General features: G+C 35.0%; 1 protein-coding gene across 1 annotated transcript in view; it reads left to right on the top strand.

Moving 5' to 3' along the window:
* Positions 1 to 13,932, top strand: part of CTNNA3 (catenin alpha 3) — a 1,079,366-nt gene extending 1,065,434 nt beyond the window's left edge. Inside the window, exon 11 of the mRNA XM_039233287.1 lies at positions 13,765 to 13,932. Coding sequence (XP_039089218.1) covers positions 13,765 to 13,932 — 168 coding nt within the window. The remainder of the gene's footprint in view (positions 1 to 13,764) is intronic.
* The last annotated feature ends 1,933 nt before the right edge of the window (positions 13,933 to 15,865 follow it).

A 15,865-nucleotide genomic window follows, 5' to 3' on the forward strand; every position in this document is an offset into this window, starting at 1 on the left:
CAATTACCTAAAGTTGTAATATATATTATTGTTTTCAGAATTTTTTAAGGCAAACTTTCTCTCATTTCAGTTTTATGTTACAGGTAAAGCACAAAAATATAGTGTTTCTATAGATTTTTTTCTTAAATTCATATTTATTTAATCAAGAGACATTATTATAATTGACATATCAAATGATAATGAGTCTATCAAAATTGCAAATTCTGTGTATATGTGTGTTTCTGTATATAGTGTTTAAATTTCTGAAGTGTTCCTTGTATTTTTCCCCCCAAACTATCTGCATGGAAACAAACATGCATAAAATGTCTAACTCTGTACTAGGTTAGTATCAGTTGTCTTTATTTAGCTAGTTAACTTCTGCTAATGACCTTTGTAATAAGTATCTTATAACCATTACAGACAAGGAAATTGAGGTTCAGAGAGTAAACAATTTGTCTAAAATTATATAAAAGTAATGCGTACTGGAGCTGGATTAAAATGTGAGATCTAACCCTAAATTCCATTTTCATTTGTCTGTAAAGCCAACTTATTGGTGATTTTGTTATAATTTACTAAACATGTTATTTGATTTGCTTTTCTTTGCCCATTTACTGATGTGACTTAATAGATTATCCTGTCTTAATAATTGGTATAGAGGAAATAAATTGTTTGAATTTCATGTGGAAGTGATTGCCTTCTATAGGCCTTCTGTTGTTGTTGTTTATTACATTTCCCAAAACCTAAGTAGTCATAGATTGCATTTTTTCTTTTCTTTTTTTTCTCTAGCAGTATGGATTTAGACTTAAGAAAACCCATACTATAATACATAAAGGAAATGTATATCTTTCTCTCAAAAAGCCACATGCTCCCAGAAATCAGCTTGCCTCCCCACACCCCCACTCCTGTTTTTAAAAGTTACTTAGGGAGATGATGCAACCTGAATCTAAGCACAAGTTAGAAAAACAAAAGCCATCTCTTTGGAATTACAACTATCATTACAGAAGGAACTTTGCCAGTAGACAATGAAAAAAGAAAAGCTAATCACGATTGAAAAAACTAAAAGGTAAAGAGTTAAGAGGAGAGGAGAAATCCAAAGATCGTGGGTTGGTGGGTGATGAGATGGCTTCTGCTGCCTTGTCTAAATGTATACAACTCTAGAACATCCAACCTCCCTCAATAATTACCACCATCCTGAGATGTATGTTGAGAACCAAAAGGAGATGGACAAATTGCAACAATTCTAGTTAGATTTAGGACATGGAGAATCTATTACTTATACTGTTATTTAAAATAAGTTGATTTCATGTCTGCTTTAATTAATAAATGCTAAGCCTTCTAGTATATCCTAAAAAAGAATAAGTTATTTCAGTTTTTTTATATGTGTATCCAAAAGCAAATTGAAGCCTCATGAAATGTTTTAGTGTAACCTATCATGCAAGGATCATCCCTTCATGGAGTAAGGAAGTTAACAATTGTGAGACCAAAGTTGAATGCAGTCTAATAAATTCTCTATAAACCTGTAGGAGTTCAGGATAAGTTATGTATCCTCACCCCACTCACCCCCTAGCCCTGAAATGGCATTAACATTGAACATATTAAATGTTTTTTTAATTTTTTAAAAACTTAAAAAAAAGGAGTCACCTGGGTGGCTCAGTTAGTTAAGAATCCGATTAGGCTCAGGTCATGATCTCACACTTCATGGGTTCGAGCCCCGCATCGGGCTCTGTGCTCACAGCTCAGAGCCTGGAGCCTGCTTCAGATTCTGTGTCTCCCTCTCTCTCTGACCCTTCCTTGCTCATGCTGTCTCTCTCTCTCTCAGAAATAAATAAAACACTAAATTTTTTTTAAAAAGAAAACATTGAACATAAAGATGTGATTATGGAGATTCATGATGACAAATATTGCATGCTTACTTAAAATGCAAGAACAATTTCCCACAAATGAAATATAATATGAGAGAAGACAAGAGAGAAAAGTTATCAAAACTAGGGAAATAGAGGAAAAGAGGCACAGAAAACAGGAAATATTTGGTGGTACAATAGCATTTAAGCAACTAAGAAAAGAATGTACAGAACTGAACATTGAATTTGATGTTACTACTACCATGGTTGTTATAATTCTAAAATTATTATGGTGTTACCAATTTAAGTGAATGTCATATAAATTCTCCTCACATACTAGCTTAGAAGTATCTGAGGTATCATATATCTAGTTATTTTAATTTTCTCTACATGCCATGGCACTGAACTAATCAGACCTATAGGTACTTACACATAACTCATCTTTTTAATCCACAAAGTGCTTTTGTTATATTAACTACGATATTTAAGATTATTTGTATCAATGCCAATAATGAAATATCTCTGCGGAAAAAAATTAAATTACTTAGATTTATTTTCACTTTTTAAGTAATTGTTTCCAGAAATCTTTCAAGAGAAAAAAATATATGCATCAAATGATAGCATTAAATCTGTATGTTCAAATCTGAAGGAAACTTCGAGAAATCAGTGAATGCAGACGTTGTCCCCCACAACTAACCCAGTGCACACATATCTGTAGCTTCTGGGAAAATGAGCCCTAGGAGACTTAATAAGACTCTTCTGTGGAACAAAATCGGTTTGAAGCAAAGTAAAACTAACTTAAGGCCCTTGGCTTCCAACCTGGAGTTCCTTCTGTAACTTTGCATAAATCATCTCTTTGTGCCTTCATTGTCCTGTGAGTAAAAAGGGAATACTGGTAGGGCCTTCCTCATTGGATTAAAAATGTTAACGTAAATCAAGTACTTAGATTCCTGCCTGGAATACTGCAAGCTCTCAGTATTGGGTCCTATGGTTAGCATGCTATTTTGACATTTACAACCAAATTTTAGAAATAAAATAGAAATTCTTTCAGAAAAAAATGCCACACGAAGCGGGGGTAGATGGAGGGAAAGGAGCCTCTTGTCCTTACAAAGGATTAAATATTGTAGGATACATAAAAAGGCTTCTTTATCTGGTACTGCAATTTTCCCTAAGGAAGCAAAGTCAATGGCTGTTATCAAGACAGAGTTCAGATGAAATACTGCAGTGAAATCTGTGTTAGTTTTATCATTTCAGACGATAGGTAGCTTTTTATGAAAAATGCATGGTCTGACTATGGCAGACTAGGCTGTGTAGGGCCTGAAACTCACATAATTTTGAGGGCCTTCTTTAAGGAAAATGATGAGTATTTTTTGGAATGCAAAAATAAATGGCAATTAGTTATTAATTTCAAATGCTGGCAAATATTAAAATATCCCCAAATCCCAAAAAGTGGTATTTTGTGTAATTATATCCAAGACACATATTTATGAAACTTTTTTCTTTCATTTCTTTTCTTCCCTTTCATTTCCTTTGTTATCCTTTCCCTCTCTCTCCTTTGTTCCTTTCTTCTTTCTTTCTGCTACACACCATTGATCACCTCTTAAATAATAGCAATCAATTTTGCAATATCACTTTCTGTAGAGAAACTAGGAAGATGATTCACTCTTTGTTTGTGCAGTTTGTTTAGGATGGTCTGAAGAAAGAGGGGGCATGCCATTATGAGAGACAAGTGTTCTGTCCCAATATGATGCCAGCAGTATAAGTATGAGGGTAGTAAAAGACATATAAAGCAGTGACTTTAAACCTGTTTACTATACCACCAAATCCAAACCAAATGTATACTTTCAACTTTTCTCAACTCAGCTTCCCTTAGATAGATCCCAAAATATTTGTGGCAAATTTTACTAGAACAAAAGACCATGTGAACACATGTCTGCGGGCTCTCCTGGTGTCTTGGATGGGCCTGTGCAAGTGAAAGACCCTGAAATACAAATTCCTGAAACCTGGAGGAAAATGTAAAAAACTTTGAGACAGTCTGAAAATCCTAAATATTATGAACCGAGTTTAGATGTAGGAGAACTTTCTAAGGCAAATGAGAGCAGGATGTAATGAAATACTGTGTCTGATTTAATATTTAAAAATGGGGGGGACTTAGCCTATGGTATATGCTGAGACCTTGGCCACATAAACCCCTAGAACAGGTAGTAATCATGAAGAAATTGGAATGGGACCTTGTGAAACTAAGTTGGCTTTTTCTAGGAATGCCAGATAACCCACTATACAAAGTCTAATGCAAGCTCATATGAACAGGTATCTATGAGGATGGAGTATTGAAGATTATTCAGAGAGAAAATCAGCATCAAATATAGCTTTTATCAATGAGCGTGGGCAGTGGATGTAGTTGGGTTAGCAGACACCAGATACAGAGGAAAGGGCTGAAGAGCTCTCAGCAGGTCCTGGGAGTCCATGTTCTAATCCTGTAGCTCACTCAACTCCCTTGATTTTTTTACTTTCCTGACAAAATCCAACTCAAAAAAATACATTTTTAGGTACTCAAATTGGAAAGGAAGAAGTTAACAAATGAGAAGATCTTATATATAGAAACCCTAAAGGTCACACACACACGCACACGTATACACACACACCGTTAAAAGCTAATAAACGAAGTTGACAATATTGCAGGGTACAAACTCAATGCCCAAAACTCAGTGTATGTCTGTATACTGAGAATACACAATCTGAAAAGGAAATTAAAAGATTAAAAGAATTTGTCACTTACAATTGTATCATGAAGAATAAAATGCTTAGGAATAATTATACCAAGGACAGAGATGTCCTACACTGACAGCTATAAAACATTGCTGGAAGAAATTTAAAAAGTCTTAAATAAATGGAAAGTAACTTTGTTTATATGGATTTTGACTTAATAATAGTAAGATAACAGTATTATGCAAAGCAATCTACAGATTCAATGCAATCCTTATTGCAAAATCCCAACAATGATTTTGCAGATATAGGACAAACACATCTTAAACTCATATGGAGTTTCAAGGTAACTCAAATAGCTGAAACCATCATAGGGAAGAAGAACAAAGTTGGAGGACTCACATTTCCTAATTTCAAAAATTATAAACTACAGTGATCAAATCAGTATGGTACTGGCATAAAAGTATAGAATTATAGGCCAATGGAATAGAATAGACAGCCCAGAAATAAACCTTTGCATATACAAGCATACTTATTTTATTGTGCTTCACTTTATTGTGGTTCACAGATATTGTTTTTCTTTTTCTTCACAAATCAATGGTTTATGGGAACCCTGTATCAAGCAAGTCTATCGACACCATTTTCCAATAGCATTTACTTATTTGCTGTCTCTGTGTCACATTTTGGTAATCCTTACAGTATTTTAAATTTTTAATTATTATTATATTTTTTATGGGGATCTGTGATCAAGGATATTTGATGTTAGTACTGCAATTGTTTTGAGGCATCACAAACCACACCCATATAAAACAAGAAACTTAATTGATAAATGTGTATGCTCTGACTGCTACATAGACTGGCCATTTCTCTAACTGTTTCCTCTCTTCTCTGGCCTCCCTATTCCCTGAGATGCAACAATATTTAAATTAGGCCCACTGATAACCCAACAAAGGTCTCTTAGTATTCAAGTGAAAGGGAGAGTTGCACATCTCTCACTTTCTATAAAAAATGATTAAACTTATGGGAAAAGTTGTGTCAAAAGCCAAGAGAGACCAAAAGCTAGGCCTCTTGTGCCAAACAGCCACATTGTGAATGCAAAGGAAAAGTTCTTGAAGGAAATTAAAAGTGCTACTCCAGAGAACACATGAATGATAGAAGGCAAAACAGCCTTATTGCTGATATGGAGAAAGTTTGAGTGGTCTGGCAGGATCAAACCAGTTACAGCATTTCCTTAAGTCAAAGCCTAATCCAGAGTAAAGCCTTAACTCTCTTAAAGGCGTGCTGAGAGAGATGAGGAAGCTGCAGAAAAAGTTTTGAAGTTAGCAGAGTTGGTTCATGAGATTTAAGGAAAGATGCTGTCTTTCTATCATAAAAACGTAAGGTGAAACAGCAAGTGTCAATGTCAAACTCCAGCAAACTATCCTGAAGATTGAGCTAACATGGTTTACGAAGGTGACTACACTCAACTTGTAGGGGCTCACGACTTCAGGGGAGACAGGTGTTTGATAACAGGTGTTGGTTGCAGGTGTAATGGAAATAGCAAGAGAACTAGAGTTAGAAGAGGAGGATGAAGATGGGACTGAATTGCTGCAATCCCTTGATAAAGCTTATAACAAATAAGTTGCTTATTTTTTCTTTCATTAACTTAACGTTTTTATAAATGCCAGTATAGTTAATATAATATTATAATAATTTCAAGTGATACTACAATGATTAAAAATTTCATATATTACTCGGTGCCCATAATAAGTGTGCTCATAATCCCCTTTACTCATTCACCCAATTCTCCCATCCACCTCACCTCTGATAATCATCAGTTTGTTTTCTGTAGTTAAGATTCTGGGTGTTATTTTTTTTTTGCTTTATTCATTTGTTTTGTTTCTTAAATTCCACATATGAGTGAAATCATACAGTATTTGTCTTTCACTGACTATTTCACTTAGCATTATACATTCTACCTCTATTCACATCACTGTAAATGGCGAGATTTCATTCTTTTTCATGTCTTATTAATATTCCATTGTGTATATACACCATATCTTCTTTATCCATGCATCTATTAATGGACACTTAGGTGGCTTTCATAATTTGGCTATTGTAAATAATGCTACAATAAATATAGGGAGGCATATATCTTTTCAAATTAGTTCTCTCATATTCTTTGAGTAAATACTCAGTTGTGGAATTACTGGATCATATGATAATTCTATTTTTAATTTTTTGAGAAATATTCATACTGTTTTGCACAGTGGCTGCACCAGTTTTCATACCATCAATCGTGCATGAAGGTTCTTTTTTCAAATGAGTTACTTCTTATGGATGACCAAAGAAAGTGGTTTCTTGAGATGAATGTACTCTTGGTGAAGACCCTATGAAGACTGTTGAAACAAAAACAAATTATTTAGAATATTACATAAACCCAGTAAATAAAGCAATGACAGGATTTGAGAGGATTGATTCTAAGTTTGAAAAACATCCTGCTGTGGGTAGATGCTATCAAACAGCATCACATTTATAAAGAGATTGTTCATGAGAGGAGGAGTCAATTGATGCAGCAAACTTCATTTTTATCTTATTTTAAGAAATTGCTACAATCACCCCAACCTTCCACCACCAGCACCCTGATCTGTCATCAGCCATCAATATCAAGCAAGAGCCCCCATTAGCAAAAACATTATGACTCACTGAAGTTCAGATGATGGTCATCATTTTTTAGCAATATTTATAGTTAAGGTATATATATGTTTTTTGTATTTTGTTTGGTTTTTGTTTTGTTTTGTTTTGTTTTTAGATAAAGCTATTTCACACTTAGTAGACTACAGTTTACACTGAAAAATAAAAAAATTAAAGGATTCATTTGACTTGTTTTGCTGTGGGGGTCAGAAACAGAACCTGCAGTATTTGCAAGGTATGCTTATACGGTTAAATGGTTTTTCACACAGGTGCCAAGATCTTTCAATGGGTAAAGAGAAGTCTTTTGAACATATGATACTGGGAAAGTTGGATATCCACATGTTAAAGAGTGAAGTTGGACCCTTACCTTGCACCATATACAAAAATTAATTCAAAATGGATCTAAGGCCTCAAAATAATAGCTAAAACTTCAGAATTCAAGAAAACATAGCACAAAAACTGCATGATATTAAATTTGGTAATGATTCCTTGCATATGACACCAAAAGCACAGGAAAGTAAAGAAAAATAGATCAATTAGACTTTATTAAAATGAAAATCTTTTGTGCAAAGGAGGACACTACCAGGGAAATGAAAAGACAACCCACAGAATGGGAGAAAACATTTGTGCTAAGAGATTAATATCCAAAAAATATTTTTTTTAAATGTTCAGTGTATTTAATTTATTTGTGTGAGAGAGAGACAGAGTGAGCAGGGCAGGGTCAGAAAGAGAGGGAGGTACAGAATCTGAAGCAGATCTAGGCTCTGAACTAGCTGTCAGCACATAGCCTGACGCAGGGCTCAAACCCATGAACTGTGAGATCATGACCTGAGCTGAAGTCGGATGCTTAACCGACTGAGCCATCCAGGCACATCAATATCCAAAAAATATTTTAAAATCTCTAAAACTCTACAACAAAAGAACAAACAGCTCAATTTAAAAACAAGCAAAAATTTTGAATAGATATGTATCCAAAGAAGGTATACAAATGGCCAAGAAGCCCATGATAAGATGCTCAATATCACTAACAATTAGAAAATAAAATCAAAACCACAGTGAGATTCTACTTCACACACATTATTATAGATACTATTTGTATCAAAAGCAGAACATAAATGTTGGCAAAGATGTGGAGAAAATGGAGCTTTTGTTCATCATGAAAATATAATAAGCTGAAGCTATTGTTGAAAATAGTATGGTATTTCCTCAAAATAATTAAATATAAAATTATGTTATTTAGTAATTTTATTTCTGGGTATATACCTATAACGTTTGAAGTCAAGGCTGAACCACATATTTGTACATCAATGTCCATAGCAGCATTAGTCACAATAACCAAAAGGTGGAAACAACCCTATTTCCATAAACAGATGAATGGATAAACAAAATATGCTATGTACATATAGTGGAATATTGTTCAGCCTTAAAAAGGAATGAGGTTTTGACATATTCTACCACATGGATGAACCCTGAAGATATTGTAATATGTGGGAAAGCAAGGCACAAAAGGCCAAATATCATATGATTCCATTTCTTTGAAGTATCTAGAATAGAAAAATTCATAGACAGAGTAGAATAGTGTGTTTTAGAAATAGTTTATAAATACAGTATTAACTCTAACTGACATGCTTAGCATAACAAGAAGTAAAGATGAACAAGATATAGTCCCACCTATGACAGAGGCTCATGTGAAGCAGACACTTATATAAACAGTCATACAATACCATAAATATTTAGTTATATGAAAGAAGAACTTTTCAAACAGAATACAATTCAGTTACCTGGTTACAGGGAAAAGGACAGGTTTCACAGTATATAGTGACATTTCACCAAGTTTTTAGAGATAAGAAATATTTCCTCAGGTGGACCAGCACAGGGAAAGAAAAGGAGCAAGGATGTTAAAGTGTTTCAGTTGTAAGAGCAAAGTCATGGAGATGTAAAGATACATGGTATCATCAGGAAATGGAGCTTACGACAGTATGGCCAGAACATAGGCTAACATGGGGGGAAGAGATTCTCATAGCACAGTGAACTGTTAAGGGCCAGCCTGTGGAGGATTTTAGTCTGTGAATCAGTGAAAGGCATTTGGATTTTATTCTTGGTCAACTAGGATCTATCAAAGGTTATTAGCAAGGGAGGGATGTGGTCATTTCTGCATTTGAAAACAGAAATGTGTTTGTAGTGGGGAGAATGGCTTGGAGTACACTGGAATTAGGAAATACTTAGAAGGCTATTATATTAGTCGTGTTTAAATACAATACGTTCCTGAAGTTAGAGACTCTTTCAAAGGTGAACTGACTGACAAGGTGATTCACAGGGTTAAGGGTGAAGAAGAGTGATTCTTTTTTTTTTTTTTTTTTTTTTACAAATAGTTTATTGTCAAATTAGTTTCCACATAACACTCAGTGCTCATCCCCACAAGTGTCCTCCTCCATGCCCATCACCCCCTCCCCCCCACATCCATCAGTCCTCAGTTTTTGTCAGCATTCAAGAGTCTCTCATGGTTTGCCTCTCTCCCTTTCCCCCACCATTTACGCCCTTCTTCTCCCCCTTGTTCCTCCGTCAAGTTCCTCCTAATCCTCCTATACGTGAAGAAGAGTGATTCTGACATGCACACCTCTCAACCATAATCTGAAGAAAAATGCCTCAGAATTCAATGTAATGTATTTCATTCACCTTTACTTATAGAAGAAGATAACTTCAGAATTGTCCCCCCATCCCAGATATATAGATAAAATTCTAGGAGTGTGACACTGGAATGAAGATTTCTTCTGCCTTAAAGAGGGTTACGATATTTTCTGAATTTTGTCTCCTTTTAGGTTTAAGCTAAATATCGGGAAAGTCAAGTAGGATAAAGTTTTCTCATAGTGCGCACTGTTGAATCAGATAAATTGGATCAGAAGCAGAACTGAAAATGTCCTTACAAAATATAGCCTGGCTTTTATTCATGACTCAATATTCCCACTGAGGGTTCTGCACCAGTTCTTTAAAAGTATGCCTTTCTGTAAAGGCATAATTTCAGTACAACATCATGAGTACAGTTGTCCAATTGCAGGGACAATGAAACACCAGAGACCAAAGCCTTTGCAGTGTACACAAATGTACATTATAAGTTAATAGGTTAATAAAACTCTAAAACTAAAGTCAAGGAATACTGCACAGTAGTTATTTCTAAAAGTAGTGTGTGTTTTCCTAAAATTCAATGTGTCCCTCTTTCATAAAAATGAAGTAAAAGTATATCAACATAATATTTTCAAGAAACTAATTTCTCCCCTCCTCTACTTCCAATAATTCTTTGAAAGTCATTTAAGTAAGGTATAGCCTTTAGTTTACTGAGCAGAATATGGTTCTTTTTTAATCTTATTGCTATCATATTTTGATGAAATCTGAATCCTGTGTCCAATATTCTGCTACACCATTGACTCCTGTTTTCCAAATTCAAAAGCTGCTTTTAGTCCTCATTATCCTTGACAGCATTTAACCTTTTGAAAAGATTTTCTTCCTCATCTCACTCTCTAATACCTTTGTTTTCTACATCCTCCTTGATGATTCCTTCTCTCATCTTTGTCATTTTCAATTTAATTTTCCCTTCTAAGGGAACTTTCCAAAGGTTGTTCTCTTCTTACCATTGTCTTCTTTGATTTTCTTCCAAATCTATTACTACCTCCTTTTGCTGAATATTCCTTAAAAGGTGAGGTTCAGCTCTGCTTCTAAGCCATTGCACGTGCTATTGCCCCTTCCTAAAAAAGGAATCACATTATAGTAATTTCAGCTTATTCAGATTTTAGTCCTTTAGGCATCTTATGGAACTGGAAACTTTTCCTGTGTTGTAGAGCATCTTGTGCTACCTTTATAATAACCCCCATGTTATAGCATGTCTGTCTGTCTATATATATCTATGTATTTATCAATCTCTCATCTAGCTATTTATTTCTGATCCCCCCCCACCGCCTTGTCTAACTATCTATATATATCTTGCAGTGGTTCTCAGAATCAGAAACCCAAGCACATCACTATCACCAGGGAACATGGAAAGGCAAAACCTGTGGCCTCAAAGCACATCATGTGAATCAGAAACTCTAGGGGGTGGCTCAGAAGTTTGTGTTTTAACAAGTCCTCCAGGTGATTCTGATACAGGCTGAAGGCTGAGAATCACTGGTATGTTGCGATTGCCTGGCTTTTGGCTGATTTCTCTACTAGATTATGGACTTGTTTTAGAAACTATGGTGGAATCTTTTTGATTGTGAATTCAGTATCCAGTGTAGAATCTGATACATTGTTGCTATATAAAACTACTTTTTTCAATGCATATATAAATAAATGAGTAAATAAATGACAACTTTTTTATGAGCTCCAATTCAGCTCAGGTAACTGTGATTTGTATGGAGAGCTGGGTCACTTCAAAGCCAGTATTTCTAATAGGAAAGTTGACATCTAATACTCCTCAGTAACACTGTCTTCCAAAACAATTGCACATATTTGCTTCTATAACCCTGACCGACTTTTTGGCTCTCTGGCCTCTCCTTTTCTATCAATACTAAAATCATTTTCCAAACTATTCATGGAAAAACCTTAATTATCATCTTTCTTTGAAGAATAACTTCAAAAAGTAAATAATTCCATTTATTATGAGTATATAACTAAAACATATTCACCATCAAAAAATCTAAAAATTCAGTTACACACACAAATAAAATTAAAAGCACTGGAAATTCCATACCTCCAAGAGAACCATTACTAATTGGTGCATGTATTCATTTAACTTTTATTTCTATCATGTTTGCATTTCAGTGTTTGCTATGGAGCATAATATTTTGTAATCTACTGTAACTGCAGTATTTTGGATGTATTTTCCACAGATTTCTTTTTTTTTTCTTTTTTTCTTTTTTTTAATTTATTTCTAGGAGAGAGAGACAGCGTGAGCAGGGGAGGGTCAGAGAGAGAGTGGGTCACAGACCGAAACAGGCTCCAGGCTCTGAGCTGGCAGTCAGCACAGAGCCCGACGCGGGGCTCGAACCCACGAACCGCGTGATCATGACCTAAGCGAAAGTCGGACGCTTAACCGACTAAGCCACCCAGGCGCCCCCACAGATTTCTTAATGGCTGCATATTTTTGGCAGTAATTTGACCTGTCCTTATCCTTCCTTAATTAATTGGAAGTTCCTTCAAAACCTTTTCATTACCTCTACACTGGTAGTGCAGGCTCTCTCTTACTCCTATAACCTATTGCAATAGCCAGCTATGCCAGATTAATCTCGCTAAAGCTTATTTCTGGGGACCTGGATGGCTAAGTTGGTTAAGCCTCTGGCTCTTGGTTTTTGGCTCAAGTCATTATCTCATGGTTTGTGGGTTCCAGCCCCACATCAGGCTCCATGCTGACAATGCGGAGCTTATTTCAGATCCTTATTCTCTGTCACTGTCTTTCTCTCTTTTTCTCAAAATAGATAAATAAACTTTCAAAAATTAATAAAGTTTGGTTCTGAGAAAATTGCTCAAAAGTCAAAGTTACTCTCTAGTGTCTTCCCAATAAGGCCAGGTCCTGAGCAGGACCATCAAGGATTCCTGTTGATTTCTTTTGCATACACAGGCTCTCGGTGAGACTGCTCCCCACTTTCACAGCATTTCCTCCATTTTCCCACCTTTTAAATTTTGCTACTTCTCTGTTCCACTATTCTTTTCCAATAGCAGTTTTACTCAACTAGCCACTTCAGTGTGAGGCCTTGTTAAAATCACAAACTTCCTTCCTTCACGACCAATCCATTCCTTATCTCTTTTCTCTGCTATATATTTTTTCTCCTCAGTTCTTATAACCATGTAACAGACCATATATTTGAGTTACTTAACTTGTTAATTCCCTTGTGTTTGACTATAATAAAAGCTCCATGAAGACAATGATCTTTGCTTCTGTCTTATTTATTGCCATATCCCTAAAATCTAGAACAATGCTTAACACAAAAGACACTAAGAATATATTTGAAATAATGAATGAATGAATGAATGAATGAACTAATGAATTAGTTAATAATTAATATTTACTGGCAAAATTCTACAAGACCTCTAGGAAGTCAAAGATGTTATTGCAAATAGTGCAGACATTCCCTACTGACTTATGCCATGTGGATCCAAATGACCATTTAGCATGTTTCTCTTCTCTGAAAATTTTCTTTAGAACTTCTGCTGAAGGTGATCTCTTGGCTTTCTAAAGACTATTGAGCATTAGCTGTGGTTATGATATGTATTGCATACTGAATCGAGTTATGGTTATATGTTGCCCTTCTCATTGGGTATTAGAGAAGCTCCTTTAAGGCAGATACTAGTTATCCTTGTATCTCTTGCAATTCTTAGTGCATTGACAATAAGTAGTTCTAAAATAAATTATACTATTGCCACAAATATAATTAAAGTATTACCAAGAGCAAAGAGGGAGTTATACATGAGGGCATTTTACCATTGTCCCGTTAAAGATGTATTTGTCTATTTTTCTTTTTTTAAAGAATACCTGTTATCTGCACACTGGTTACTATTTCCAAAGAAATCACCATGTGAAAATTTTATATCTTTGCAGATCATTAATGCTGCACTTGCTTTGGCTGCAAGACCCAAAAGTCAAGTGGTCAAAAAAACCATGGAAATGTACAAGCACACCTGGGAGAATCACATCCACGTCCTCACCGAAGCTGTAGATGACATTACAAGCATTGATGACTTCCTCGCGGTATCTGGTGTGTTTTAAATCTTTTAATTTATACATTTGCTCTTGTCAGTTTTCTGAAGCAGGGTAATTCTGAATATAATTAATTGTATGCAATATAATGAGACTCTTTTTAATAATCATCTTTCTTGAAGCAAAGTGCTGCTATGTGTGATCTACTCTAGGATAATGAGCCTCATGGCTGGTAATCTTTACAACTCAACAATTTACACTGTGTCTCTGAAAGAAACTCCTATTCACAGACAAAGCATAATTGAAAATAGTAACTGCAAATTTTAGGCATTTTCTGGCTTTTTTAATTTAAAAAAATCATCTCTCCCCCTGTTATATTTTTATCTTTTGATTTCCCTGCACTTCTCTTCCAACAGAGTTTTCTCCACTCAGGAGAAAGAGAGAGAGAGAGATAAATGGGAAAACTCTTCATTGATTTGAGGATTTGAGATACAATATGTACTTTAGCTTCCTGTATATGTATTTGAATAATGATCTAAATAATCAAATAAATACATCTAAACATTTAACTACATCAGTTACAGATGGGTTTGAGATTCCATGTCAAGCCTAGATGATACTTTTACCACAGAATAGAACAGAGTCCCATGGGATTATGAAATTATTCTCATAAAGCCATAGTCTCAGAAGTATAGCTTGGTTTTTAATTATATTGTTGTAACAGCAAAGAACTATTTAATCTTTTTTTTAATTTTCTTAAAACTTAAGCCTCTCGTTAAAATAAATCAAATTTTCCTTTTTTTTTTTTGAAAAGAGATCTTGGAATGTGACAATATTATTTTTTATAAAATGAAAATTATCATCAAGTTCTAATATCCTTTTATCTTTTAAACGTTTCCTAATATGGTTTGTTTACCCCATGGGATTCATTACTTTCATGCATGTATATATTTTCATCTTGAGCAATAGTCCCAGAATCCTAGTGTATTTTCATGATGCATTAATGATAAGAAAATGTGTGGTGATTATAAAAATTGTAATGTTTATTTATTTTTGAAAGAGAGCCAGAGAGTGTGAGTGGGGAAAGGTGGAGAGGAGGGAAATACACAGAATCCTAAGTAGGCTCCAGGCTTCGAACCCGATAGAAAATGCATTGTAATTATTTTAAAATTGTGTTATTTCTATAGAGCTAAAAACTTTGAGAATAATGGAAAATATATGGGAGAAAAAATATACATATATGTTTTTAAATAATTGTGTCGTGAGGTATATAATAAATATTTAGCTGGGTTTTTCCACATCAGTATATATTATTTTTTCCTTAATTTTTTATATAGTTTATTTTTGAGTCAGAGAGAGACAGAGCATGAGTGGGGAGGGGTAGAGAGAGGGAGACACAGAATCTGAAACAGGCTCCAGGCTCTGAGCTGCCAGCTCAGAACCCAATGCGGGGCTCCAGCCTCGGAACCACGAGATCATGACCTGAGCCGAAGTTGGACACTTAACCGACTGAGCCACCCAGGCGCCCCTTTCTTTAATTTTTTTTTAATGTTTAGTTTTGAGAGAGAAAGTCAGAGCACGAGTGGGGGAGGGGCAGAGAGTGTGAAACACAGAATCCAAAGCAGACTCCAGACTCTGAGCTGTTGGCAGAGTCCAGCGCAGGGCTCGAAGGCATGAGCCATGAAATCATGACCTGAGACAAAGTCAGATGCTTAACCAACTAAACCACGCCGGAGCCCCACATCATCATTATATATCCTTAAAAAATCATTCATTTATCTGTTTTCTTTAGTTTATATATAATTTATATAAATTAAAATTTTAACTGCCATAAATGGTGTTTATTAAACATATTTTTTTCTATTTGCTGTCTTCTTAGTATACATTTTGGGTATATGTGTATCCAATCAGCATCTTATGCTGGGACATGTTTAATTGTTAGTGGTAGATTCTGGTTTTTAGTTGGCTCTTTAGGTTACAAAACAAAGGAAACTTCTCATAA

This window comes from Hyaena hyaena, unplaced genomic scaffold (genome assembly GCF_003009895.1).
Source record: "Hyaena hyaena isolate Hyena2069 unplaced genomic scaffold, ASM300989v1 scaffold_73, whole genome shotgun sequence".
Classification (NCBI taxonomy): Eukaryota; Metazoa; Chordata; class Mammalia; order Carnivora; family Hyaenidae; genus Hyaena; species Hyaena hyaena.